Raw genomic sequence first — 27927 nt, forward strand, 5'->3', positions numbered from 1 at the left:
CCAACATAGTGGGTATGCGACCAGCATGGATCCAGACCAGCCTGCGCATCCGCGCAGTCTGGTCAGGATCCATGCTGTTCGCTTTTAAAGCCTATTGGAATTGGAGAAACTGTTAGCGAACAGCATGGATCCTGACCAGACTGCGCGGATGCGCAGGCTGGTCTGGATCCATGCTGGTCGCATACCCACTATGTTGGTTTTCTCATGGCACGGCTCATATATTTTTTATTTGAAAGGTTCATGGTTTTGCGTACGAAGACGAATGTACACGAGGACACAGTTGGTCACATGGCAACCGAAATGTCAAATCTGCTGTCTCAGAAGTTTGTCCAAGTCATATTGAAACAAAAGTAAAGATTTTTACTGACACATTGATAACTTATATAAATTTTCTTTTTGTTACTGGGCGAAGTTGTGTTCATTTTTTAACATAATTTTGCATATACGCATGGATAAAGGCCGAAGTACAAATAGAATAAGTAGTTGTTTTATTTAATTCTCAACAACAGTAGTCTAAAGTGATCTGTTTGCTATGGTTTTGCAATTAATAAGGTGACTGATGGTTTTCATGTCAGATGTTTTGTCTCGATTAATTGTTTTGTTGCCTGTTGTAGCAAGTGTGTGCTTTCTTTGATCCCTCGTCAAACAGAGCCATCGTCACGATATTAAATTGTGATTTAACCGGTTCAGACAGTAATACCTCTGTAGGATAAAATAACCGTTGTAGAGAAGCCGTTAGCATTTTGTACCATAATGCATTTCAACATTTTGCAATGGCTTTGAAAAAAAAGGTGATAAATAACGCGATCATTGTATCTGTAGGAGCGATGATCCATTTGACACAGTTATGTCTGTGGTTCCTCAAACAAAGACAGAGAAAACGCTGAAGCAGTTATCACAGGAAGGATACGACGATGGACCCGAACCCAGTCAGGTAGGTGAAAGCTCTAAAGGTCAAGGTCTCTCAGGTCCTATTCTTACGATCTTTGTCAGCTGTATATCAGTATGAAACATAATTCGTAAATAGGCATGAAATTTAGCACATTCTGTGCAAATAAATACTGTTTTGAAAGAGCATAAAAAATTATGTGTTCCTGTATATCTGCATAGTTGTCAGAATTAATCGAAAAGTATTGCCTATCCAGAGAAAAAATAATGCCTGTTCAGTGGATAAATAAAGGCATTTTTGATTTGACATTATTTATCTTCCATTACATAAACATACAAGGTGATATTGATTTGCTTCATGTATAAAACTGTTGTACAGGTTCTCAGCATCAACGAGGGAGATGTTATCGAGGTTGGTTTCCGTGGTAACGTAAAGAACAAAGACGAAGAAGGAATACAGTTTGTGTACAACTCGAATCTGAAGTCGGAAACAGAGTTCTACGCATGTGAAGTTGATAAATATCTCCAGAAAAACTTCCCTGTGTACAGAGGCGTTGTCGAGGTATCAAAAATGTTGTCATAAGTCATGAAAGATAGACATGCGCAGTTCTGCCAGTTATTTAAAAGTGGCAGACTAATGCAGATCATTATTTTGCTTGTTCCACGACCATTCAGTTATTCTTTTATAAAATCTTAATTGTGTCTAAGTTTTTACGTTAGCCCATCGATGTTTCATTTGATCGACCACTGCAGCAAATGAAATGTTTTAGATTCGTGACCGATTTTTTTTTATGAAAATATGGATTGTTTCACGAGTTAGCTCTTATGATATAATTAGTTTTGATCGTATCATGATAACTACATGATAACAGTTTTCAACTTTGTACAAAAACTGATACATTTTACAGGTGTTCAGAAAATACAAAGTGAAAAACACAACAAAACGTAAGAGGCGGGATTCGTCTGACGACCACAAAGAAGAACAACCGTTTGAATACAAGAGAGAGTTGATGTGTGAACTTGCTATTAATATTCCTAAGGTATATATTGTACATCTATACTCTATTGTTAAACTCTAAAAAGCAGTTTACCTGTATATAAAGACATGTATGTCATAGCTGAAATGTATAATGGAAGTTATCACATCAAAATTGTGTTTGGACAATAAATTCTGAACTGCTTAAAATAGTTTGAAAGTATGAGAGTATTTCCATCCTTGTTGATCGCCTGGAGGCCGCGATCATATTGAATAGGTGAAGTATATGCGCGCTGGGGAAAATATTTCATGATGGACCTATGAATTCTTTACTTATGGGTGAAACAGGTCTCATAAGCGTAAATACGACTAGCTTCTACTGATTATAAAACAAACCGTACGATTTGTTGTGAATTAACTGTTGTTGTGCTTTTTGTAGTTCAACCGCCACGGTGACCTTGTTTAAGAGCAACATTTAAAAAAACAACTTTTTTTTCATCCTCAAGTAATAAGTAAGTAGACTAGCCCAGTGTAATCAATAACCCACAATTGACCGACCCCGCTGGTACAGTATCAAGACGCATAATCTAACTCTATACATAGAGCGCCTACTTCACCCGATTTACATTCAGAACATTTTCACGCGTTTCAGGCTTTATCGTATGTTTAACATGGGATTTTTTAACCGCCCAAAGGTGTTGGAAATGTTTGTCTCATTGATTATTTTTTTTAATAAAAATGTTACTGCTTTCATTGTCTACCACTTTTTTTCCACCCTTGCCTGAATGAGTTTGTACACTGTTCAGACAATTGTGCTCTGTTGAAATTTAACAAAACACAAGTTTACCTGCATAAACAGAAAGCATGATATCTTAATTAGGATGGTGCAAAATAGCAATGGCAGTGTTTTACAGTAAACAAAATCAAGGAAAAAGCATTGTTTCAGTAAAGATGAATCGATCACTAACCTACTGTTTTATCAGTATCACATTGGGATGATAGAGCGCCTGTAACCAAACATAATATCCCGGCTAATACTGTTTCAATATTGTCTAAGACCTACAAAGTCTATTTAGATCATGTAATAAAGTTTATTTCCTTCTTCAAAATGACACTGACAATTTCTGGGAAAATCCTTTTTCCTTTAGGCTAATCTCAACGTTAGAGTCAGAAATAAGAGATATTGTTGTTGTTGTTGTTTTCAGAAAGTGCTATTTGAGAGGGTTTAATGGCGGTGACATTTATTTGAAAGAACTCTAACGACTGATGCCAGTCTATATCACTTGAACACCACTTTGACATTATATGTCAAATATTGTTGTTATAGTAACACATGGCGCAAAATGCTGCCTTTGATAGAGCACTTGTAATATCAAAATATTGTTGTTTCAGTATCACATTGAGCAGAATACCGCTGTTGTTCGAGCGCCTGTTACCATACATAATACCTCTGATGTTGTCAATGAACAACTCTTGAGATTTGTGGCGGAGGAACTAGGAGAAGAGTGGAAAACGGTAAGTTCGAAAACATTCCTGTCAAACTCGTTTTTGATTGACAACGTGAAAAAATGTTGATTTTGTTTTCATCTCGCAGGTAAATATTTTATGGAGAAATTTGGAGAATATCTTTGTATTTTAAAATGTTGGGACAATGTTTATACTTATTGAAAGCTTTCAAGTTTTATAACGATGCTGACGAGTTGAATCCTTCTTTATATATTTGAGTCGCACCATGAAAAAACCAACATAGTGCATTTGCGACCAGCATGGATCCAGATCCGCGCAGTCTGGTCAGAATCCATGCTGTTTGCTAACGATTTCTCTAACTGCAATAGGCTTTGAAAGCAAACAGCATGGATCCTGACCAGACTGCATGGATGCACAGGCTGGTCTGGATCCATGCTGGTCGCAAATGCACTATGTTGGTTTTCTCATGGCGCTGTTCATTTAACACAATATATAAAGTGCTACATCTTTTTGTTATTTGATGAATATTCAGACCATTAAATATACATCTTACTTTTTTCTCGTTGAAAATTGTATCAAATAGAACTTTTTTTTTCACTCAGTCTTGAATATGCTTTCTGTGCCACATAAAAAATAGGATAAATGTCCCGGAAGTACATAGCACAATAAACACGGCCAGAGGCATTCGTCGCAGAGTAGATCTTCCTGAAACGGAAACTGAAGTTGAAAGATATAGCGTACGGATTGTTAAAACTAGATTTAGCAGAAAACGACCCTTTTCTTAAGCAAAAGAAAAAAACAACATAATAAACTTACTAAACGCTTCACACTGTCTTGGACATTCATTTTGCTGACATTTATACACTGCAATTTATGAAATTTTCTAACATGACGGAACAATTCATTTTCAGGTTGCCAGTCACTTAAACGTTAGTAAACCTCGTGTACAAGCCATTATAAGGAATATGCAATATGGAGATCAAAGCGATGCCGATGCAAGGTTTGACATGCTTATGACCTGGTTGAAGAAAACGCCGAAAGCAGTAGATAAGGTAATATTTAAACCATTTCACTACGAATTGCATGTTCAGTGCCAAAATGGCTTAATGCCTCTTTCATATAAATACTGAAAACGGTATATTACCTTTCATTTGTCGTAAGCAAGTTTCGAAAAAAGCCAAACAATGGTGTTATGGCACGAATGACAAAATATTTATCTTTTTTTCAGGTCTCGTGTTTGAATAGTGCACTATTAAAGAGCGGACGAGGGGATCTCGCAGAGGAAATTAAAGCACGTGACAGGGAATTTCGTGAACATCAGAGGGGGCACTAAATATTGCGGCTAAGAATGTATTTTCTCAAAGGAAGTGTTAAAGATTGTTGTATTAATGCTATACATATCTACACATCTTAGAAAACAAGCCGGTTTATTTTTTTCCGCCCTAACGTCTTATCTCTAATTAAAGCACGCGGCAGAACATTCCGTTGTCAATCAAAGGGGTCATTATCGTGAAACCTATTTTTAACCTTCCTAATATCAGTAACAAGTTACTACCAAGAGCCAGCTGACTAGGGAATCATTAAAGTTCTATTAGTTTCACTGCAGTGAAAATATACCGTTGTTATAATAATTCACTTTTTGTAAGAACTTCTGAGGGAGGTTAATTAATAACCCTTATCGAAACTTGAAAGAAGACAGGTTTGTATTATAGCTTTACTGTATATTAGGCATTAGGGTCTTGCAATATATTCTTTTAATAGTTTGCATATTATCTGCATTGTTTAATACATAATATATAAGTGTGCTTTAGCTAATTTAAACACGATAAAGCGGTGAAACGTACTGCAAGGGAATTATTTGCGGAGTGTTTAAATTAATTCAAAGACTTTTCACTATGTATAATAGCGATTCTTATATGTTGTATATGTACAACAGTAGGTCAAATATGGCAGCAATAAATTTTGGTGGCTAGAAGTAGGTGGAAATTACGTCAATGTTACTATGTACACATGATTTGTTATATTACATACACATGGCGGCTTAGTAAATATATCATTAAATGTTTTAAATAAACTGAATATTTTGATGTATAACATCATATAACATCCTTTTATTTTCACTAAAACCAGCCTGTTGACCCTTATCATGCTGGGCACGACCGATTCTGCCTTTGTGACCTTTGCAGATCATGATCAGTCTGCACATCCGTGCAGTCTAAACATGACCAGTACCGTTCGCCATTCAGTCAGTATCGTTTTGGTATGCACCAAATTGAAAGATGGACAAGTCCATTATAGAAATGTAGCAGGATAAGGGTTAATGACTGATCTCTGCTACTTCGTCATCATATAAGTTATGCCATTTGAGAACATAATTCACTTATACTTTTCTATTAATCAAAATCTTATATTACAGACATTTTATATAATTAAGATAGCTTTAGATAATGCTTTATTGAGGTTACTTTTTATACAAGTCTGAGTTGCTATTGACATCTAGCTGTGCTACATTTATCACAAATGCATGTAATTTACGTGTACAATGAATCTATACCGATTTGTGATATATTTTATAAACATTCAGGAATATACTTGTATGTATATATTTTAATGTTTTCATTTTTATTCAAGTCTGAACTGTGATATATTTATAAATGGTTGTAAGAAACTGTAACAGCTTTGGTATATTTACATAGAGCTTGTATGACACCAAACATATCTGTGATACATATGATCCGTGCCATGGGAAAACCAACATAATGGGTATGCGACCAGCATGGATCCAGACCAGCCTGCGCATCCGCGCAGTCTGGTCAGGCTCCATGCTGTTCGCTTTTAAAGCCTATTTGGAACTGGAGAAACTATTAGCGAACAGCATGGATCCTGACCAGACTGCGCGGATGTGCAGGCTGGTCTGGATCCATGCTGGTCGCATACCCACTATGTTGGTTTTCCCATGGCACGGCTCATATTTTGCCGTGCCTTTTACTACGATTGTTTCTTGTCAGCTGTTATAATGTTCTGTAAGTGGATCGACACTGTCTCCATTTACCGATGACCAACTCGTTCATTCCTCACTTCTGTGGTAAGCCTGCTCGGCTCGACGCATGTTCCGGGGGTTCTATCCATTCAGAGTCAGAAATGTCCGGGCCAGTAATCAGCTGTTAAAAGCTGAAAAGTAGCCATTAAATGCGTCTGTGGAACCAAGCAACCTAGAAGCAAACTGGGTGTGATTGAGTACAGAAGTAAGAATAAGGTTGCCTTTATAAATTTTAAGGCTATTGAAATTTTTTCATCTGCACAACCGATCGTAGAAAAATTCATGTACGCCGAAAACGGATGCGACAAAAACTTTGTTCCTTATACCACGTTATTTATTCATTCATTTAATTACTAGTTACTTGCAAATGCATGTCGAAACATGATATAAATTAAAGTATTCATATAAATCTGCTGCTAGGGTTATTATAACAGTAGCTCGATCTGGGATAATGTATTCGGCTCGAGTGGATTTTTGGCAGATCCGATCTCACGAGCCGCAAGCGACGAGTTAGATCCGACGTTGCAAAATCCACGAGAGCCAATACAAAATCTCAGACCTAGCTACTGTTAAAATGACCCTTTTATGATATACCTCTACTTTCTTAATTGTTGTTTTGTTTTTTTGAACGAAATCTTCAATGTTTATCAATATTAAAATGGAACTAAGTGAAGTTTTTATGTGCTCCATTCATAGAACTGTGTCAGGTCATGCGTATTAATGAAAGTTGTCCGGCAGCATACAATACGGAAGGTACAACACGGACTTTAAAAAGAACAATACGGACTTTAAAAAGAACAATACGGATTTTTTCTGCCTGTTCATATTTAATCGTGAAATACACGCCGATGTTTACAGAATTTATATATGTATGTAATAAAAAAATTTATTATTAAATTTTGTCGTATATTAAGCTGTATTCTATATGTAATATATTTAGATGCGTCAGAAACTCATGTCCATTTATAAAACACATATTAGAAATTTTTATAGGTAAGTTTCATTACAAGTATAATTTATACGCTTAAAACGTTTCTTCTATAAACACATTTATCGTTATGTCAGATACGTTAATTGTATGTGCTGGCTTAAACGTTTTCATTTCATGTGGTTCACAAAACATTATGTGCCCCACACACAGCCATTATGCCTAATTATCGATACTGAGACTTTTAATTGTTATTTTACGAACCACTTTGAGCGTTTGGGTAACATTATAGCTGAATTGTTGTTTGTGTTTTGTAAATAATAAATATGTTATTAATTGTGTCTAGATATATACATGAATATGTAACCATTAATAAAATGTGATTTAAGAAACAATTGTTATTGTTTATATCCATTGAACCAGCTTGTGGCGGAAGGACGGGTATGTAAAATATTATATATATAGTTGAAATGAGTAATGAAAAGTGAATGACATTTGATATTATATAAAATTAAAATAAGCGTACGTCCTAGACGCCTTAGACACAACTATTTTATTGTATTTACATTGAAACCAGTGTATGGATGATATTATGTGCTTGCCTATTCGCTTAAAATCTGACCTTGCTTCAACTCTAAAAATAGTTGAAAGTGTATGAATATTAAATTATGGATTGAGGCATCAGTTGCTGTTTGTGATTTTTGTTATCGATCCTGATTTTAGATATGGATTCTAATTTAGGATTAGTGGTTGCAGTTATGAATTGCTGTTTCAGTTATGGATTTTGGTTTTAGTTATGGATTCTGGTTTCATGATCGGGGTTTCAGAAATGTGTTACGGTTTCATAGTTTAGGTTTAGTTATAAATCGTTGTTTTAGTTATGGATTGTGATAGAAAGCGGGTTCTAGCCTCACTCCAGGCGTTGAGCTCTTCATGTGAAGGACCCATCCAGCTGGCATAAAGAAGGTCGGTGGTTCTACCCAGGTGCCAGCTCATGATGAAAATAATGCACGGAGGGGCACGGTATCATCTAAAATGGTACAGATACACCGAAATTTACGATACCAGCGCATTTAAAGCAGTAATACTAGAATATTTTGACTTTCTACCACAATTATTTAATTACTTCTATGCATACAGAAAAATATGAGTATATCTTTTAATTAGAACGTCAGTTATTTTGTCAGTTTCAATCCATTTAGCTGCATCTTATTTTCGCCCAATCGGCCGCATCCCGCTGTTCGCCAGTTTGATCTTCATTTCTACTTTCTTCATGGAATACTGTCTATGTCTGTAAGGGTACCATTCTATTCCAGTCCCCTCGAGAGTCGGGTCACCAAATGATTCACCTAGCATTCGTGAGCCGTATGGATATGGAAGGAATTTCCCGTTCAGGTTAGAGCTGAAAAGGAATTGCTACACAGTTTAGCATGTGAAGACTATGTAAATGTCTTATGAAGGCCGGTGAGCCATGCTAATTGCATGCAAATGCTGAATGACAAGTAATGCTAAATGCCAGTTACTTAAAGCTTAATGCGAAATACTTAATGCCTAATGCTACATATCAGTTGCAATATGTCATGTACTTTATGCTGAATGCCAAATGCTAAATGTGGAATAGTTAATGCATATTACCAAATGATAAATGCTAATCGTCAAGTCTTTTAACTTTATGAGTTAAAGAGCTATGGTTGTCTCTTTTACTCCTTATTTTAACCATTAATTATGTAAATACATATAATGGCCTCTCGTTCTCTTTACCGGCCAAGAAAACATGAAACCGGAAGTATTTTCTCCAAAATGCTCATATATATATATATATCTTTCAATCAAGATGGAACGCAATCCTAAATAATGCTTCAGCAGAGCTTATGACATTACTAGTTAGTAAAATGACACAGCAGAGTAAGCAAATTCAAACCAAAATCAATGACTTCTCACAGAAGTTACAAAATACCACTGATATAGAGACATACAACACTATCATACAGAACAGATCAAGAAAGCAAAACAAATCTTACAGTAAACTTACATACAACAAAACAAAAAAGCTACGTGCTTTGGGACTCGAAATCTCAAATACTACCAGAGAAACAAATGAGGAGGATACTAATACTAAGTCTAAAACCGATGTTTCAAACGGCGTGTAAGCAACACGGAAACTAGAGACCAACAGGCAGACAATGTGGTAGTTAATCTTTCAAGCAAACCGTTGAACAAACACGAGTATTCACTCCTTTCGAAGGGCCTTAACTTTTGCCCAACGCCTCCCCAATATGATCGAGGAAATCTTATTAAAGACACAATGGCATTCAGCCGAAAACTTAGGCTAAAATCGCACTTTACAAAGCCGGATCCAAAATATGACAATACTTCTACAGATCTCAGTCAATCCCTGTCACAGCCTGACTCCGATACACAAGATGTTTCTTCATTTGTAAAGCAAATACCCTGCAAAACTGAAGCATCTGAAAGTAATGTTGAAGCAGAAAAATATCCGGAATTTAGACTTAAAAGCACATGGCAGCCCCCAAGACAATCTGTTGGACTTGAGACATTTATACAAAATGTTGAATCTGATATATCAAAATTTGAACCAAAGTCGAAATGTCAAGATAACCTCACTAAATCTGAAAAACGGGCTCTCAAGTCACTGCGAACAAGAACTGACATTATTATCAAGCCAGCCGACAAAGGATCAGCAGTAGTAATTATGGACACAGAGCACTATTTATCAGAGGCCGATCGCCAACTTAGTGATACCAGATTCTACAAACCACTTGATCACGATCCGACAGAAGAATTTGCTGCGGATGTCTCCAAGTCACTCGACAGACTGTTTGATGGGGGCTTCATTAGTGAAGAAAATTTAGAATATTTGTCGGTTCCGAGTCCCAAGGCAGGAAGGTTTTATCTTCTTCCAAAAATTCACAAAGCTGGAAACCCTGGCCGTCCTATCGTTTCAGCCAATGGACACCCTACAGAACGAATCTCAGAATTCATTGATATGCATCTCAGACCACATGTAAGTAGCCTACCGTCCTACGTGCAAGACACCACTGACTATTTGAGAAAAATTGATTCCCAGCAGGTACCTATCGACACTTTACTGGTCTCAATGGATGTCACGTCATTGTACACAAACATACCGCATGAGGACGGTATTGCTGCATGTAAGGAAGTATGGAACAACAGAAGTGTTAAGATCCCTCCTACTGAAATACTAGTGGAATTGCTCACGTTGGTTCTTAAATGCAACAATTTTGTGTTCAATGACAAGCATTACCTTCAAATTCAAGGTACAGCGATGGGAACAAAAATGGCACCTTCATACGCAAACATATTCATGGGCCGTCTTGAGAGGCAATTACTCTCGACGGTCACATTGAAGCCGCATCTATGGTTACGCTTTATAGACGATGTGGATATGCAATGGACTCATGGCCGAGAATCTCTTCAAACATTCCTTGACCATGCAAACAACTTTCACCCATCTATAAAGTTCACCAGTGAGGTTTCAAATGAAAGACACGTGTTTCTTGACACAGTATCAAAGCTTAAAGATAACAAAATTGTTGTTGACCTGTATTCAAAACCTACCGACACCCACCAGTATCTTCTCACCACAAGCTGTCATCCTAAACACTGTTGCCAAAACATTCCCTATAGTCAGGCACTGCGAATCCGCCGTATATGCTCAGACACAGAAACGTATCAAGAAAGAACAGAGGAGCTATCAAAACACCTCCTAAAAAGAGGCTATTCCTCAGACTGCGTTCTCGCTGCTACCAAAAAAGCACTTGCATTCTCAAGGGAAGAACTGCTACAATACAAACACAAAACAACTGAATCAAGCAAACGCACACCTTTTGTGGTCACGTACCATCCAAATCTGCCAAACATACGTGCAATTGTAGACAGACACTGGCCTACAATTGAGTCATCACAGCGGCTCAGTCGTATTTTCCCTGAGAAACCCCTCATCGCATACAGAAGGCTTAAAAGTCTGCGAGACATTCTAGTTCGGGCCAAAGTCAAATCGGCTACAGACACAACCAGTTCAGGCCAGTCAGGTCCTTGTGGTGCCCCAAGATGCCAAACATGCACTTCCATGCCAAGCACCAGTACATTCCTTTCCTCCAATGGAAGCAAATCTGCAGTTAAAGGAGTGGCTAATTGCAAAACAGAAAATGCCATATACCTTATGACATGCAGGAAGTGCAACAAAAAATATGTCGGGGAAACAAAACAGACGCTAGCAAAGCGAATGAATCTCCACAGATCTGATTGGAAAACACGCAAATTCAATCGGTCGCCGGTAGCTGAACATTTTAACATGGAGGGTCACACCTTTACGGATATCCTACTATGTTGCATTGAATTCAATGACAGATGGACGGATAAGCAAAGAAAGGAAAGAGAAACCTACTGGATCCGCCGTCTCAACACCTTACAACCTATAGGCATCAATAAGGGAGACTAGATTAGCCTGCTGAAGCATTATTTTCCCCACTAAGATTAAAAACACAGATACTAGTAGTTCATTTTAGCAGATATTAAATCACTTTAGGCAATCGGACATAGTTTTTAATTAACATCGACCACAACATAGATTTTCTTTTTCCGCTACCTTCTCTGTTGAAAACGGCGTTAAACACAAAACCAATGAACGAAATCCTCAGGAAAAATACAGGGAACCAATCAAAAACGCTCTATTTTTATAAAACCGCTATTTTTATCTATCACTCATTCTGTTGATCGATATGTTCATTGAGCATTTATATATCGAACTATACAGGCGGTATTTGCGCCGTTGCTGTGTTGTTTTGATTTATGCTACCCTCGAAAAAGGCTTTTTTAAAAAGCCGAAAGCGCTCGGGTTTATAATTAAACTTTTGACACTGTTTGAACATATATTTTTTCTCATACTCTATAATTTTATCTTTATGTTCTTGTATCCTTCCGGGATCCAGTGTGTTTGAAAGGCATTTCGTTGATGTTTTTTCTTTAATATCTCACATATATATATATATATATTTTTTTTTTTTTTACAGAAACATCTATTTAACGCGTAGCCTTACGTTTTGAGAAACAAAATTCAAACAACAGCAAATCATAGAAAGAAAGATTGTTTCATATAAAAATTAAACAGCATGTAACACATGTATATTACTCTACGAAACAAGTGTCAGAATAATGATATAAACATTGAATTCTGGAAAAGGACTTCTTAAAGGGGCCACAGTTCCGGACAGTCAAACGCCTTTAAAAACTCACCATTTTCACAGAACTGTTACATATGGTCGTTTTGGTGCATTTGCAATAATGTAAGTGTTGAAATTTCATATAACAAGGTGGAACGCAGTTTTCAGCAATTGTTTATTTTTATGGCTTTACAAATGGCATTAATTTTCAAAGGGGGACAACTTTTTCAGAATATTTTAAGTATCCGTTGTACGGGACAGTACGGCAGAACATGTAATCGTCAGGCAAAATATTGGTAAAGACATTGTTCGTTTATCAAATATTTCTGTGTTTTGATGATAAACTCCCAAACCTTTATAAAGGCTAATCACTATCTAAAGGGTGCATTCTTATATTGCCAGACCGCTTAGCTCAGTAGGGAGAACTCTTAACTTACAAAATGATTAGAAAAGAAAACGTTTTTATAGAGAAAAAGATAAATATAAAGGCAAATGACTGTTTAAAGGATGCATTCAACTGTTTTATTAATAAGTTATTAGCAAATAGCATATGGGATTTATTGCTTCGAATTTCTCAATCAACAGTTAGCATTTATCATTTGATTTGACATTCAGCATTTGGCAAACAGTATTTTGGCATTGGGCAATTATCATGGCGCATGGCGCATCGGCCATCCATTTATTTCCAACGTTGATTTAACTATGTATAATTATATATCTGAATCTTTATATATAGAAGGTCTTACATAACTGTAAATTCATATTTATAGGTTATAAGCTTTGTATAAAAATTATGCACGAGTTTTGCAACGGATGACGCAAAAGACTCAGACAGATCCCGTTTCCCGCATATGCACTCTCTCGCACTAGACTGTAAAAAATAAAATATGTATTTTACCTGTAACAAGAATTAAACCACCACCCGGATTTCAGCTTCTCCGCACAGTTCATGAAGGAATGATCATGGTCACGGTCAGGTGTGGAGAAAGGCATTGAGTTGTGTCTCAACATTTGGGAATCGTGGTAGTGAAATGAATCTCCTGAAAAGAAGAATGAATATAAGCGGAATTAACTCCCTTTCCCGAATCATGCTTTAATAAATAATTATATTTTTGTTACTACACTAAGTAGTAGATGCAAATATTCATTTATATTTAAATAACATTTTGGTAAATAGATTAGCCGCGCCATGAGAAAACCAACATAGTGGCTTTGCGACCAGCATGGACCCACACCAGTCTGCGCATCCGCGCAGTCTGCTCAGGATGCATGCTGTTCACTAACAGTTTCTCTGATTACAATAGGCTTTGAAAGCAAACAGCATGGATCCTGACCAGACTGCGCGGATGCGTGCTGGTCGCAAAGCCACTATGTTGGTTTTCCCATGACACGACTCATATATGAATTGGCCAGGGTAAGAAATTAGTCTCATTATTTTAAGACAGTTTCCGCAAACTGCATAAATACGAATCTGTTATATTCTATTAACAAGTAGGTGCAACTATCAAAGTCACTTAAACGAGGACAATGTGGGCCTGACAATTTGAGTAATTTGATTTTTGTATTACTTTTCCCTTACGTTCTGTCTGCAGGCAGAAAATTGCCATATTTCAGTAGGCAGAGTTGTGTTATTGCAGAGCTCACACGGCAAATTCTATGAATGCTACTAAGAACATTCCACATACAGATATGCAATACATTAATTTCCAGTAAAGGTACTGGATCTGTATTGATAATCAGCAATTTCTGTAACCGGTTTTGGCATTCTCCGTAAGCGGTGCCATAACAGGATACTATTTTTCATAATAGTATGCCAAAAACGGAAAATGCATAATCAAACGAAAAATGCCACAATTGTAATTACAGGGTCATTTTATCTCTAAAATCTAGTCATTTACCCGCCGTTCCTTTGTATGATCCTACACTAAGTTTATAAAGTGATCCCTCACTGCCAACATCAAAGTGTTCATACTCTGCGTACTTGTAGTTGCCACCCCAGTCGCCCATGTCGATACGTAATGTGTACACCATACTGGAAGTTATTTGGTGAATTATCTCGTTTCCTGTAGTAATTGATGGATGCGACTTGATCACAAAATATTGACTTAACTTTATATTTTGTCCCTATTACCTTTTTGGTTTAAATTTGTTGGCATGTTTTTGTTTCAAATTATTACTATAGTAGTACAATGTAAAGAAGGTTTATAGGTCAATGTCAAAAACGTTGCAAAGTTAAACAAAAAGGCTAACTACACAAGTTTTTTTTGTCTTTTTTCTTTTCATGTTACGCGTTGTACAAGCGAAAGGTAAGACACCTTTGATATCTCAATCCCTGTTATCATATAATTTTCAACATTCAAAGAGAAAATGTACTGTGTTCTTTTACCTAGCCAGAAATCACCATTTAAGTCACCAAAACCATCCTTATATTCCTGCCAATTTCTGTTAAAGTTCACAGCCCCGTCCTGACGCCGTTGTATAACCAACCACGAGTCTCCATTCACCAGCTCACAGAAGACCGATGCAACGGTCCCTGCTGGCCCTTAAATTCAGTTCTTAGATTTTATATATTAACAGTGACATTTATTTCATATCAAGCAATTTGTAAAGATATTGAACAGTAAACGGAGTCAGGGGTCAGAAATCTTCGTTCATAACACCACCGTAAACTGTTAAGACCAAAATGGCCCTATAACATTTATAGAGAAAATAAACATGAATTCACTGTGGCAGCGTCATGGTGGTGCCAGCAGAGAAACTTAAATTTGTCTTAGAGATAGTATGTCCTACGTAGGAGATAAGAAGTCCTAAATAGGAGATACTAAGTCCCACGTATGAGATAAGAAGTCCTACTAAGGAAATACTAGTCCTACGTAGGTGGTACTAAGTCCTACGTAGGAGATACTAGCTACTGCGTAGGAGATACTTAGTCCTACGAAAGAGATACTAAGTCCTTAATAGGAAATACTAAGTCATACGTAGGAGATACTAAGTCTACATTACAGTAGGATATACTGAATCCTACGTAGGAGATACGAAAGATATACTAAGTTCTTAGAAGTAGATAATATGTAGGAGAATCTAAGTCATACGTAGGAGATACTAAGTCCTACTTAGGAAATACTAACTCCTACATATGAGATACTAAGCCCTACGTAGGAGATAACAAGTCCTACTTAGGAGATACTAAGTCCTATTTAGGAAATACTAACTCCTAAGAGATACTTAGTTCTACGTAGGAAATACTTAATCCTTACGTAGGAGATACTTAATACTACATAGGAGATAGTATGTCGTACGTAGTAGAAACTATGTCCTACGTAGGAGATACCAACTCCTACTTAGGAGATACTAAGTCCTACGTAGGAGATACTAAGTCCTACGTAGTACTTAATATCTGCTACGTAGGACTTAGTTTCTCCAGGGTAGGACATAGTATCACCTACGTACGACTTAGTATCTCCTTTGTAGGACTTAATATCTCATATGTAGGAGTTAGTATCACCTACGTATGACTTATTATCTTCTACGTAGGACTTAGTATCTCTTTCTTAGGAGTTAGTATCCCCTATGTAGGACTTAGCATCTGCTACTTAGGACTTAGTATCTCCTACGTAGGACTAAGTATATCTCACGTAGGACTTAGTATTTCTTACGTAGGAGTAAGTATCTCTTACGTAGGTATAAGTATCTCCTACTAAGGACTTAGTATCCCTCACGTTAGAAGTATACCTCACGTAGGACTTACTATTTCTTACGTAGGAGTAAGTATCTCTTACGTAGGTATAAGTATCTCCTACTTAGGACTTAGTATCCCTCACGTTAGAGCTAACATCTCCTAGGTAGAACATTGGACTTGGTATCTCTTTCATAGGACTTAGTATATCATACTAAGGACTTAGTATCTCCAACGTAAACCGTAGGACTTAGTATTTCTTACGTAGGAGTAAGTATCTCCTACATATGAGTAAGTATCTCCTGCTAAGTCCTACGTAGGAGATGCTAAGCCCTACGTAGGAAATGCTAATCTCTACGTAGTAGGAGATGCTAAGCCCTACGTAGGAAATGCTAATCTCTACGTAGTAGGAGATGCTAAGCCCTACGTAGGAAATGCTAAGTCCGACGTAGAAGATGCTAAGTCCTACATAGGAATGCTAAGTCCTAGCTAAGCCCTACGTAGGAGATGCTACGTAGGAATGCTAAGTCCTAGCTATGCCCTACGTAGGAATGCTAAGTCCTTCGTAGAAGATCCTAAGTCCTATGTAGGAATGCTAAGTCCTAGCTGAGCCCTACGTAGGAGATGCTAAGTCCTAGGTAGGAGATGCTAAGTCCTACGTAGGAGATGCGAAGTCGCACGTAAGACAAATCTAAATCTCTCTACTAGTACTAGGACGCTGCCTTACTGCCATATATCACTTATAATCAGATAAGTGCGAAAATAAGATAGTCAAACTTATAACAAATATAGAGGGTTCAGTATATTCTAACATAGTTTATACTCGACCATTAATCAACTGATTTCATTATGCAAAGCAGTATCCACAAAAAAGGAAATGCGACATATGTTCTGGTTTACATGAACCTTATACTGCGATTTGTTAATATTTTCTATATATAAAACAAATTTGAATGTATTTCTTTTTACTAAGATTATGAATGTACTAGTTACTTTCTGGACCAAAGTAGGTCAGGTAAAGATACAATTAATTTCTCAAATTGCACGAGCCATTTTTCATTAGTATTTTTGTATAATTTCCTTAACCTGAATGAGCAAAACAGTGTAATTTTAAACGAAGACATTGTAATACTTCGTCTCTATAAAGTAAGCTTCTGATGATATCTTAAAATCTTCTCTTGTAAAATATTTTATCAATAAATTTAAAAGATAAGCCACACGCCTATCACTTCAATGCAACTTTCATTGTAAAGAACAGCAAACTAAGAAAAGATGTTCCAACTAAGCTTTCAGCTTCCTACTCAGTCCTGTATGCCTTATTGATATATGTACATGTTGTAAATGAATTGTGATTAATAAAATATTGTTTATACCAAATTCTTTAAAATAAAGTTTACCCTATTTTGTTATGTTAACTTCAAATTAAATAATGATCATTGTCCACTACAAAGCACATGAGTGATTCGTCTGTTTAAAGCGTAAAATCATTTTTACAAACATGACATTAAAAGTGCGATATACCACGTGTTCAGCAAAGATTACGAAACAAAACGTACCAATTCTGATGTTAAAGGTTCCATTCTGTTTTCTTGTATTGGAGATAGCTTCATGGCAGGTATCGAATGCTAAAAAGCAATGACAAACAAAATATTATACACGACACTAATTAATTCAAATGAGTTTTTCAATGTTTCGGGATATACGGACATAATACAATATATATTTTGATATAAACATTATCTATAAACTCTTCCAGCAAGGCTACCGTTATCACAACCTACCTAAATACGTCCCCAAATCTCATGACCGTAATTCATATTAATTGTAATATGAAGACACTTCTGGGGCAAGATATATCACGACATGACATTTATGGGCAATGAATAGCCGTATTTACAATTTTCATGGATGATTTTGATGTTGACAAAGTACCTACGTATTCTGTAAAATTGCAAAACTTTCATCAAAAGAGGTTATGACTAGACTGTACACATCGCATGTTGGTGTTCATTTTTTACGGTTGGACACTAGGACACCTCGATTTTCATTTTAAATTTGTCTAAAAAACATTTTGACTGAAAATTTATTTGCAGTTGTAATATGTGCTTACTGTCCTTTATGGCTGGGTCCTTTTTGGTCCTTTTGGTCCTTTTTGGTGTTTTCGCTTTCCTCTACTTTCAACAAAGTCCTCGAGAACATGCCTCTGTTGTTCATAAGGTTTACTTACATGATTAATCTGTGTGGTTTATATATGAGCCGCGACATTAAAAAACCAACATAGTGGTTTTGCGACCAGCATGGATCCAGACCAGCCTGCGCATCTGCGCAGTCTGGTCAGGATCAATGCTGTTCGCTAACAGTTTCTCTAATTGCAATAAACTTTGAAAGCGAACAGCATGGATACTGACCAGACTGCGCTATGTTGGTTTTCTCATGGCGCGGCTCATATAATCATGGAGGGAATTGTCGAAGAACATGGCTATACCTTTTTGATCTTTATATCTATTTACACATTTAATTAGGATCAAAAATATCTATAGAAATAATGTATTAAAGAGAATAAAACAAACATTATACTACAAATAGTAATCACAGATATATTTGCTGAAATGAACTCACAATTTTGTATTGTTGTAGAAGGTGATAATGTGGAAGTCGACGACAATGTGGTTGTAGAAGTTGATAATGTGGATGTCGGAGACAATGTTGTTGTTGTAGTATTACTAGCACCTGCCACTGTTGTTTTAGCAGTTACCGTTGTTGTTAGAGTCATATGAGAGTTTCCCGTGACATGTACTATGTATGATGGACTTGTTGTTGTTGTACTAGATTGCAAGGATGCATTATAGGTTGTGATCGTTGGTGTTGTGTGGTCGGTGTGTGAACATTTCATAAAATTTAGGCAGTTGTCAGTTATGTTCTGAAAAAAGGAGCAAATCATTTACTACCAAAAGGTGTCATAAATACAAAATCAAATGATTTCCTTAATTTGTATCAAAATCATCAGATTTGGACTGTACTGTTCCATTTGATTGAAACAAGTCTTCTAATGACAGAAATTTTGGTATTGTAGGTCTGAGTTTGTAGAATGATACACATTTGAGTATAAGGCATCATAATCCTCCGATGTTTTAAAAATACTCTATTTTAGAGATTATTGTGCATTGGTTATGAATACAGTCCTACGACTTACAGACAAATCCAGCATCATCCTGATGTTCTAGTTATCAGTACCACTAATTAGGTTGATTGACTACCAGTAATAAAAATCAAATTATCATGCTGGGTCAGCAGTGCTGTTTCTGGGGTGCTGTATCATGTGCACACTGAGATAAGGATCAGGAAATAATAAATAAAATAGATTTATTTTGTGATGAACCCAGATGATATGTTAAAAAGAATAATTATATGAAATCAAAATTAGACATTTTGAGGATTTTCTAAGTCCAAAGGGGGCATAATATGGCCAAAACGCAGATGCAGAGTTATGGGACTTGATGTTACCAACTAGTTTTATAACCCAAAAATCACATGTGAAGTTTCAATTTAATATCTGCATTAGTTTTGGAGATACATGTAGCAATTTGCATGTAAAACTTAACCAGGATTTTCTAAGTCCAAAAGGGGGAATAATTTGCCCTAAACACATGTCAGAGTTATGGGAATTGGCCCAGTGAGGTTGGTTATTGATCTAAAAAAAGGAAAAATAAGTTTCAAATCTATATGCCTTTTAGTAATAGCTGTATGTACTTGCACGCAAAATTTTAACCATGATTTTCTAAGAAAAAAAGGGGGCATAATTTGGCCAAAATGAAGTTCAGAGTTATGGGTCTTGGTACTATCAACTAGTTTCATTTCCCCGAAGACACATGTGAAGTTTCAGTTCAGTATCTCATTAGTTTGGAGGATTTTCTAAGTCCAAAAGGGGGCATATTTGCTCAAAATACATGTCAGAGTTATGGAACTTGACCCGGTGAGGTTGGTAATTGACCTAAAAAAAAAGAAAAAATAAGTTTCAAAGCTATATGCCTTTAAATGATATCTGTATGTACTTGCATGCAAAACTTTAACCAAGGTGTGACGCCGACGCGAAGGTGAGTAGAATAGCTAGACTATTCTTCAAATAGTCGAGCTAAAAGAAAGAGAGAAGAAGGAAAGAAAATGGTTTTTCGAAAAAGGCAACATTTGGACCGCATTCAAAGTGTATGTTGCTGCTGGTACATATGACCTCGACGTAATTCATATTCATGTTAATTATCTCAAAGAAATAAAGAATTTTACCTCTTAGAAAACAAACCTTTATTATTTTCTTAAATTTTACAGGTGAGCTCATAAAAACGTGAAAATAAGGGGTATATTGTATATAAAATTGCAGTTGAAAAGGTGTTCTTAAATGCTCCTAAAATGCCCCAGAATGCAGGAAATGAAGCGGTGAATTTCAAATTTTTTCCAGGGGTGGGCATGCCCCGGACTCTCCTAGCTGGTCGGCTAATTTTCTACTTCAGCCCGTTCAACAAAAAAAATGGCAACCTTGTATTTGCAAACGGCTAGCATCCACAAAAAATCAGTTTGTTTAGTGTATAGACACGTTTGTCGTAGTGAGGGGTCGGTCGGACCCCCTCTGAGAATATTGGCAGGATCCAGGCATGTTAATGACACTTTTCATTAGTGTTTCAAATGTTGCATTAAAAGTATGTTTATGGGTCTATAATGCATTTTCAATAAAAAATAACAATGAATTAATAAAAGCGAAAATAAAGATTTTGTGAAATATAAGTTAAGCAAAAATTAAGTAATTTCAGAATTATGGCCCTTCAATTTTGTGCACCTGGGGACAACACTAGATTAAAGTGAGACTGTCTGTAGTTTGTGGGGTGGGAGGTGGGGGTGCGGGGTTATTCAACATTTAATAAACGACTTATTAATAACAAACACATTTCGTGTCCGTATACGAGTGAGAGTGTGTATGTGGCGCTCTAAACCCACTGAACATAATGATGAATTATTATGCCTCCCTCACCAACATATTGATTTATTCCTGTCTGTCTGTGTGTCCGTCCGTCTGTCACAAATTTTGTCCGCATTCTAAGTCGAACATTCCTTATCCGATCTTCACCAAACTTGAACACAATGTGTTTGCCAATGCTGTTTCAATGAATGGCAACAGAAAATGTCAAAAACAGAACATATTGGACAGTGATTTAAAATCATTTACTTGATTAAAAGTCTTGATACATGATACATTAATTGATCTTTATAAGTGATTGTATACATAAATCGGACAATTATTGAATAAAAAAATGTATAGTATCGGACAGTTACTGACAAAGTGAAAATACCTGTTTATATTAATATATATACTGAGTGAAAGTAGACTAATTTCCAGTTGTATGTATATATGAAATTACACAATAAAATGTTACTTGATCTTATCTTGTACGATTGGTAATTGCCCCGAGATAACATCTGGTAATGATAGTCAGTGGATCCTCGTGGTTCCCTGTAGTGAAAACTGATTTCAGGTTTCACAGGCAATAATCACCTAGGTATTAATTAAGTCCAAGAAAAGTGGTAAAAATCATAGATATGGTAGTAAGTCGTAGGACTGAATAATGAGTCCACAATAGAAGATTCTTTTGTTGAGGAAGTCTGTAGTACACAGACAAAAGCTTCCGGGTTTAGCTTTCAATATATTTTGTGTGCGAAATAGAAAAGTTTAAATAACATTCTAATTTATCTAAACAGGATAAAATATTTGGCTATAGCCAGTCTAACATAATAATGTAAAAAATCCTGCCTAGGTATGTAACATAGACAGTAAAGAGAAGACATAAGTTAAAATAAAGTTTCCTGTTAAAAAGGAATTGCGTGGGTAGTTTAGGTGTAGTAGCATGCTGATAGATGTAATATTTTTTATAAAATACCAACAAAATAAATAACCAGTGCTCAATAATTTGAAATACACCACTCTGTATAAGTTGTATGTTTTGTTCGTTAAAAATACCCTTTAAACACTAATTGATTCGGTCACAACGAAAGCATAGAAATCGGCGGCAAATTTCCCATTTGGCAGATTACATCATTTCTGTGGTGTGATTACTATGAAAGGTATTAATGTCCATAAATTCTTTACAAGAGTATTTCTTTACAATAGTAACTAAGTAAACTACCTGAAATATATAAAGTCAGAAATGAAACGATCCTCATTTTCAATATAATCTTAGTATATGTAATTGATTTACATTTTGTTATCATATTATTGTTCGTGAAACACCCTCGAATCAATAATAGACTGTCATAAAACGCAAACGCCCATAGGACCGAAGCATATAGGTTTGACCAATCGATGGACTCAGACTTACATCCTGCCGCTTGATTTGTTCTGCATCCCACCGGCATGACTAAAATAACCGAAAACAATATAGAGGTAGATCCAAGCCAATAACGTGTTATGTAATAGTTATAGTATGTGTGAGAGTGTGTTACCAGGATATATCAGAGCTAGGGGTACATCGAGGGTATTTTTCTCTCCACATATCGTCGAGGCCGGTAGGCCGAGACAGATATGTGAAGAGAAAAATAACGAGATGTACCCCTAGCTCTGATATATCCTGGTAACACACGAGCACTACATATTATAACTGTTTTATCGCATAGTTTATCATTAAAATTTATATATTATTTTCATTTAAATTTGTTTATTATTATTTTTACTATTTTGATTCCCTTTCTGCGCCTCGCTGACTGAAACACTAAAACTTCTGTTTTAGAAAATGTGTTCCCCAGATAAAAGTACCCAACAAATTTCTGCACTGGTTTTAAATCTTTGCATTTCATTGGCCAGACATATTGTAAAACTTGTTGTTTTGTTTGTAAAAAAATCAAAGAAAAAGAAACATTTGAGAAATCTCAGAATTTCATATATTTCATGTATTTTTGAATTTGGCAATAACTATCAATTTTTTGAAATATTCTAGTTTATTTATTCTTTTACTTTATAAATGTAGGTGTTTGTGACAATTCTTTCTCTGTGAACTGTAAATTGGAGCTAAATCATCTTTTCTTTGAAAGGAAAAAATTATACTCCCTTGATAGGACCTCAATAGAGAAAAAGTGTTCCGATATATATCGGAACAGTTTTACTGTGCTGATATATATCGGAACACTTTTTTTCTTATGAAACTCCATAGAGATTTCCGTGTTGATATATATCGCAACAGTTTTGTAAGATATCAGCACAGTTTTGTAGTAATAATGTTTGTTACTATGTATAACATGCTGCAAAGATCAAAGGAAAATTGCCGCACTATGCGATAAGAACAAATAATGCAGTTTAAAATCTAGGCATTATCAGGAGATAAAAATACGTACAAGTGGTTAAACAATAAATGTTTTCTTTTGTAATCCGAAAAACTGTTATGTAAGACAAGTACAGGAGAGCGTTGGATTATATTTTAAAAAGAATACTGCTATGTCTGCATGAAGCTAAACGCAAGTAACAACAGAAATAGACTGAAGAAAACATAAAAACACACCATGTACTAAAGTATGACGTTGCAAGACTATTACATTTTGACATAGAGACAACAAAAATAAAGAAAAAAAAGAATAATAAAAAAAAAACAAGAAAGGAAGAATAATAATGTTGTGACAGAATTGTCATATGAATTAAAGCAAATTAGGTAAGAAGAGAATGAAACTAATACAATGCCACTAAGTACAATGATTGAGAAACGATCAAAATAGAATGTGTAGAAAATAATGACTATATCTTTATAAATGTAGGTAAGAGTGACTTTCCATGATACTTACAATGTCTGAGAAGAATGATCAGTATACAGCAATGACTGATATTGTGGATGATGGTGCTCAGAGAAAAAAGAAAGACCAACACAAGAAATAAAGAAACGAACAGCCATAACAGCACCCTTTCCCTTCGAGGCTATCTTACCATTATTGCCGGATACCAGTGCTTAAAGTTTAACATAGTAAGCCCAGACGGGCAACATATAGAGGTTCAAATCGCCTGTATATGGTACCATCACTGACTTTCTAGCAAAATATTACACACTACCTCATGAGGTTACAATACGCATGGAGCATGCACCAGCAAATATAAAAAAGTGTATATTAGGTTTGGTTAGGAAACTAAAGTAGATCAATAGAATGAAAGAGGGATTGCTTACATAGGTTAATTTAAAAGATACAGTTTAAGATGCTCTTTAAATTGACTAGGATATCGAGATTTCTGATTTCGCAGAGAAATTAATTCCACATCTTATGATCACCAACTGAGAATGACCTGTCGTATGATGTTTTTGTTCTAGGAATCATGAGATGTTTATTGGTGACCGATCTTAGCCTTTATTTGTAGGATAGGACTCAATTAATGTATTGTAGTGTCTATTATTCAGTGATTTGTAAGTTAGTAGACATGTGTGATTGGTACTCAACTCGACCACCCCAGGTCCCTGAACTTCGACGCCGAGGGAGTCATAATAATGTCAGCTTTAAGGATTATCCTAGCAGTACGTTTTTGAAGTTTAGAGAATATGTCTATTCGTCCATATATCAATTCTGTGTCGAACTTTCAGCTATTGTAATATTGTATGTGGACGCAATTGGGTCTGCAGCCAACTATTGTTTGACCACAGATCCCAAAGTCTCGTCCCATGACGACATTTGCAGAGCTTTGTCAGTTATAATATTTTTTATCTTTTCCTTAGATGTTAATTGAACTGCGCCATGAGAAAACCAACATAGTGTATTTGCGACCAGCATGGATCCAGACCAGTCTGGCCAGGATCCATTCTATTCGCTAATGTTTTATCTAACTGCAATAGGCCACGAACAGCATGAATCCTGACCAGACTGCGCGAATACTCATGCTGGTCTGGATCCATGCTGGTCGCAAACATAACATTTTGGTTTTCTCATAGCGCGGCTCATTTACTCTTTTTACGTTATATGTATATTTTATTGTATTTTACGATTACCCTGATGTATCGTAGTGGCATGTTTATGTTACAGCTCCATTAAATATATAGTTTTATAAAACAGGTGTTTAATTTAATAAAATACTTTCAGCTTCAGTAAAGGAGTGGTTTTGATTAACAAAGCAAGAAAACTCTTTAAACAGCTTGAGCAAGTACGTCAGGAACGAATTTGTATTCTCAGGATATTGTGTATATTATACTACATTTTTCTCACTAACTAGTCTTCAATCGTTACCTTTTTTGTACTATATTTCATCAAAAAGCCGAGGACTACCATTTGTGTTATAAAAACAACAACATTATATTAGTGTAGTCCTTAATTTATTGAAGTGATATTATTCGAACTTCTGGCAAATGCAATAAATTCTTTACTGAAACTACAAGAAATGGTGTTTATCTCTCACATACATACTATAATTAGACGATAACGAACTTTTTACTATAAACGAGCGTGACAATGGCATTATCAAGGTAATAGGTGACACCTAATTACAATGTAATATCACGACTGTGACTCAATGCAGACTTGGAGCGCCGGTATAAATTACAGTCTCCGGAACATACCGGATTAACTAAATTTGAACGAAAATATCTTAAATATATATATTTTGTAACCATGGTGATACTAACCATAACCTTTAGTCAGTATTTTATGCATATTGTACACTAAATGCATGCGGACATGCAAAAATATGCATATTTTGCCGTGCGCTACAACTGATAATCACTTTCGGGCATGCGCAGAAGACCGCTCCAAGTCTGCAATGAGTTACATCAATTTATCACATGTCTGATGTCGCGGGAATAAAATAAAACAATTAGGTCTACATAAAAATGATCATACCCGTCTGTGTAAGATGGGGGTTTCCCCTACCCGAGGGACAGTGTGGAATGGAAAACCGAGCGTTAGCGAGGTTTTTTTATCCAAGCTGCCCCGAGCGTTGGTCAAACAGCCGTCTTACAGGCATACATGTTAGATAATTTTTCTTGCCTATCACGTTCAAAATAGATCGTGGAGACAAATAGAACTTGTTATCGCATAGTGCGGCAATTTTCCTTTGATCTTTGCAGCATGTTATACATAGTAACACACATTATTACTACAAAACTGTGCTGATATCTTACAAAACTGTTGCGATATATATCAACACGGAAATCTCTATTGAGTTTCATAAGAAAAAAGTGTTCCAATATATATCAGCACAGTAAAACTGTTCCGATATATATCGGAACACTTTTTCTCTATTGAGGTCCTATCAAGGGAGTATAATTTTTTCCTTTCAAAGAAAAGATGATTTTAGCTCCAATTTACAGTTCACAGAGAAAGAATTGTCACAAACACCTACATTTATAAAGTAAAAGAATAAATAAACTAGAATATTTCAAAAAATTGATAGTTATTGCCAAATTCAGAAATACATGAAATATATGAAATTCTGAGATTTCTCAAATGTTTCTTTTTATTTGATTTTTTTTACAAACAAAACAACAAGTTTTACAATATGTTTGGCCAATGAAATGCAAAGATTTAAAACCAATGCAGAAATTTGTTGGGTACTTTTATCTGGGGAACACATTTTCTAAAACAGAAGTTTTAGTGTTTCAGTCAGCGAGGCGCAGAAAGGGAATCAAAATAGTAAAAATAATAATAAACAAATTTAAATGAAAATGATATATAAATTTTAATGATAAACTATGCGATAAAACAGTTATAATATGTAGTGCTCGTGTGTTACCAGGATATATCAGAGCTAGGGGTACATCTCGTTATTTTTCTCTTCACATATCTGTCTCGGCCTACCGGCCTCGACGATATGTGCAGAGAAAAATACCCTCGATGTACCCCTAGCTCTGATATATCCTGGTAACACACTCTCACACATACTATAACTATTACATATTTTCTGGCTTTTTTATATAGTTTATGACGTCATAATAGTGCCAGTACTATGTGACGTCTCTTAAGTGCACGTTATTTTTAGACACGATTTTTCCCTAGGAAAAGACAGGATTATCTATCCCTAGCGGGTGCTCGGACAAATATATATATACTTTCCCCGCTAGGTAGGCAAGAAAATACACTAATGTAATAAAGGTTTGACGTCGACGTCGTTTTAACTCGTAGGAGACGTTGGTCAAATTGACTTGTTTAGAATAGTTACAGAAAGCAGATTTTTTAAATCTATGTTTAAGCAGAAAAAGCTAACATGTGATAAAAATAGTATTACATTTGTGACTTTCTACATCTAACTGATTAAACTCGCTGAATAAAACTGATAAAATGCTCGGCAGAGCCTCGTATTTTATTCAACTCGTTTAAAAAATCAATATGAAAAGGCATTCATGTAATAGCCTCTATTTATCGAACGATTTCGCTTGTACTAGCTCTCTTAAATACGATAATTTACTATTTCCAAGAACATCTGGATGAAAATGAAAATTTACAAGTGCATTACCTTTATACGAAGTAAAAGTTCAGCATTACTTGCTTTCAGTTCCACAACCTCTTGTTGGAGGTTTTTTTGACTGGATACAAGCGTCTGCACAAGTTTCTCGAGGTCAGTGATTCTGTCGCCATGGTTTCCGAGCGCGGATAGCACGTGTTGATCTGTCCATACATGTTGCTGACCGCCAACGCATTCGAATAATATCAGTATTAAATATATATTAAACGGCATTGTTTTCAAATACTAAATCTAAATTATGTGTCTACACTAATAAACTGTGTTTATTATCAATGAAAAATTAGAAC

General features: G+C 35.8%; 2 protein-coding genes across 3 annotated transcripts in view; one reads left to right on the forward strand and one right to left on the reverse strand.

Moving 5' to 3' along the window:
- LOC123541806 (death domain-containing protein 1-like) overlaps positions 1 to 7694 on the forward strand; it is a 45095-nt gene extending 37401 nt beyond the window's left edge. For both annotated transcript variants that reach the window (XM_045327412.2, XM_053531425.1), the window contains 7 exons: positions 237 to 350; positions 823 to 934; positions 1268 to 1450; positions 1797 to 1928; positions 3257 to 3379; positions 4243 to 4383; positions 4560 to 7694. In XM_045327412.2, coding sequence (XP_045183347.2) covers positions 237 to 350; positions 823 to 934; positions 1268 to 1450; positions 1797 to 1928; positions 3257 to 3379; positions 4243 to 4383; positions 4560 to 4664 — 910 coding nt within the window. In that variant the 3' untranslated portion in view covers positions 4665 to 7694. The remainder of the gene's footprint in view (positions 1 to 236; positions 351 to 822; positions 935 to 1267; positions 1451 to 1796; positions 1929 to 3256; positions 3380 to 4242; positions 4384 to 4559) is intronic.
- A 750-nt stretch (positions 7695 to 8444) lies between these two features.
- Positions 8445 to 27927, reverse strand: LOC123542603 (fibrinogen-like protein 1). The gene is made up of 7 exons (XM_045328528.2): positions 27632 to 27927; positions 18799 to 19099; positions 17736 to 17804; positions 14890 to 15045; positions 14402 to 14566; positions 13402 to 13543; positions 8445 to 8701 (listed from the first exon to the last, which is right to left on the reverse strand). Exons 1-7 carry the CDS (start codon positions 27851 to 27853, stop codon positions 8509 to 8511), a joined length of 1248 nt encoding a protein of 415 aa, XP_045184463.2. The 5' UTR covers positions 27854 to 27927; the 3' UTR covers positions 8445 to 8508.

The sequence above is a fragment of the Mercenaria mercenaria genome, chromosome 19, assembly GCF_021730395.1.
Source record: "Mercenaria mercenaria strain notata chromosome 19, MADL_Memer_1, whole genome shotgun sequence".
NCBI lineage: Eukaryota > Metazoa > Mollusca > Bivalvia > Venerida > Veneridae > Mercenaria > Mercenaria mercenaria.

Bases quoted from the DNA above. Each gene is read 5' to 3' on its own strand.
- LOC123542603 (XM_045328528.2), bottom strand. From the start codon at position 27,853: ATGCCGTTTAATATATATTTAATACTGATATTATTCGAATGCGTTGGC. The intron at 17,805-18,798 runs GTGAGTTCATTT...ATTGCTTTTTAG, and splicing joins TTCTACAACAATACAAAATT to CATTCGATACCTGCCATGAA. The intron at 15,046-17,735 runs GTACGTTTTGTT...ACTGAATTTAAG, and splicing joins AACCTTTAACATCAGAATTG to GGCCAGCAGGGACCGTTGCA.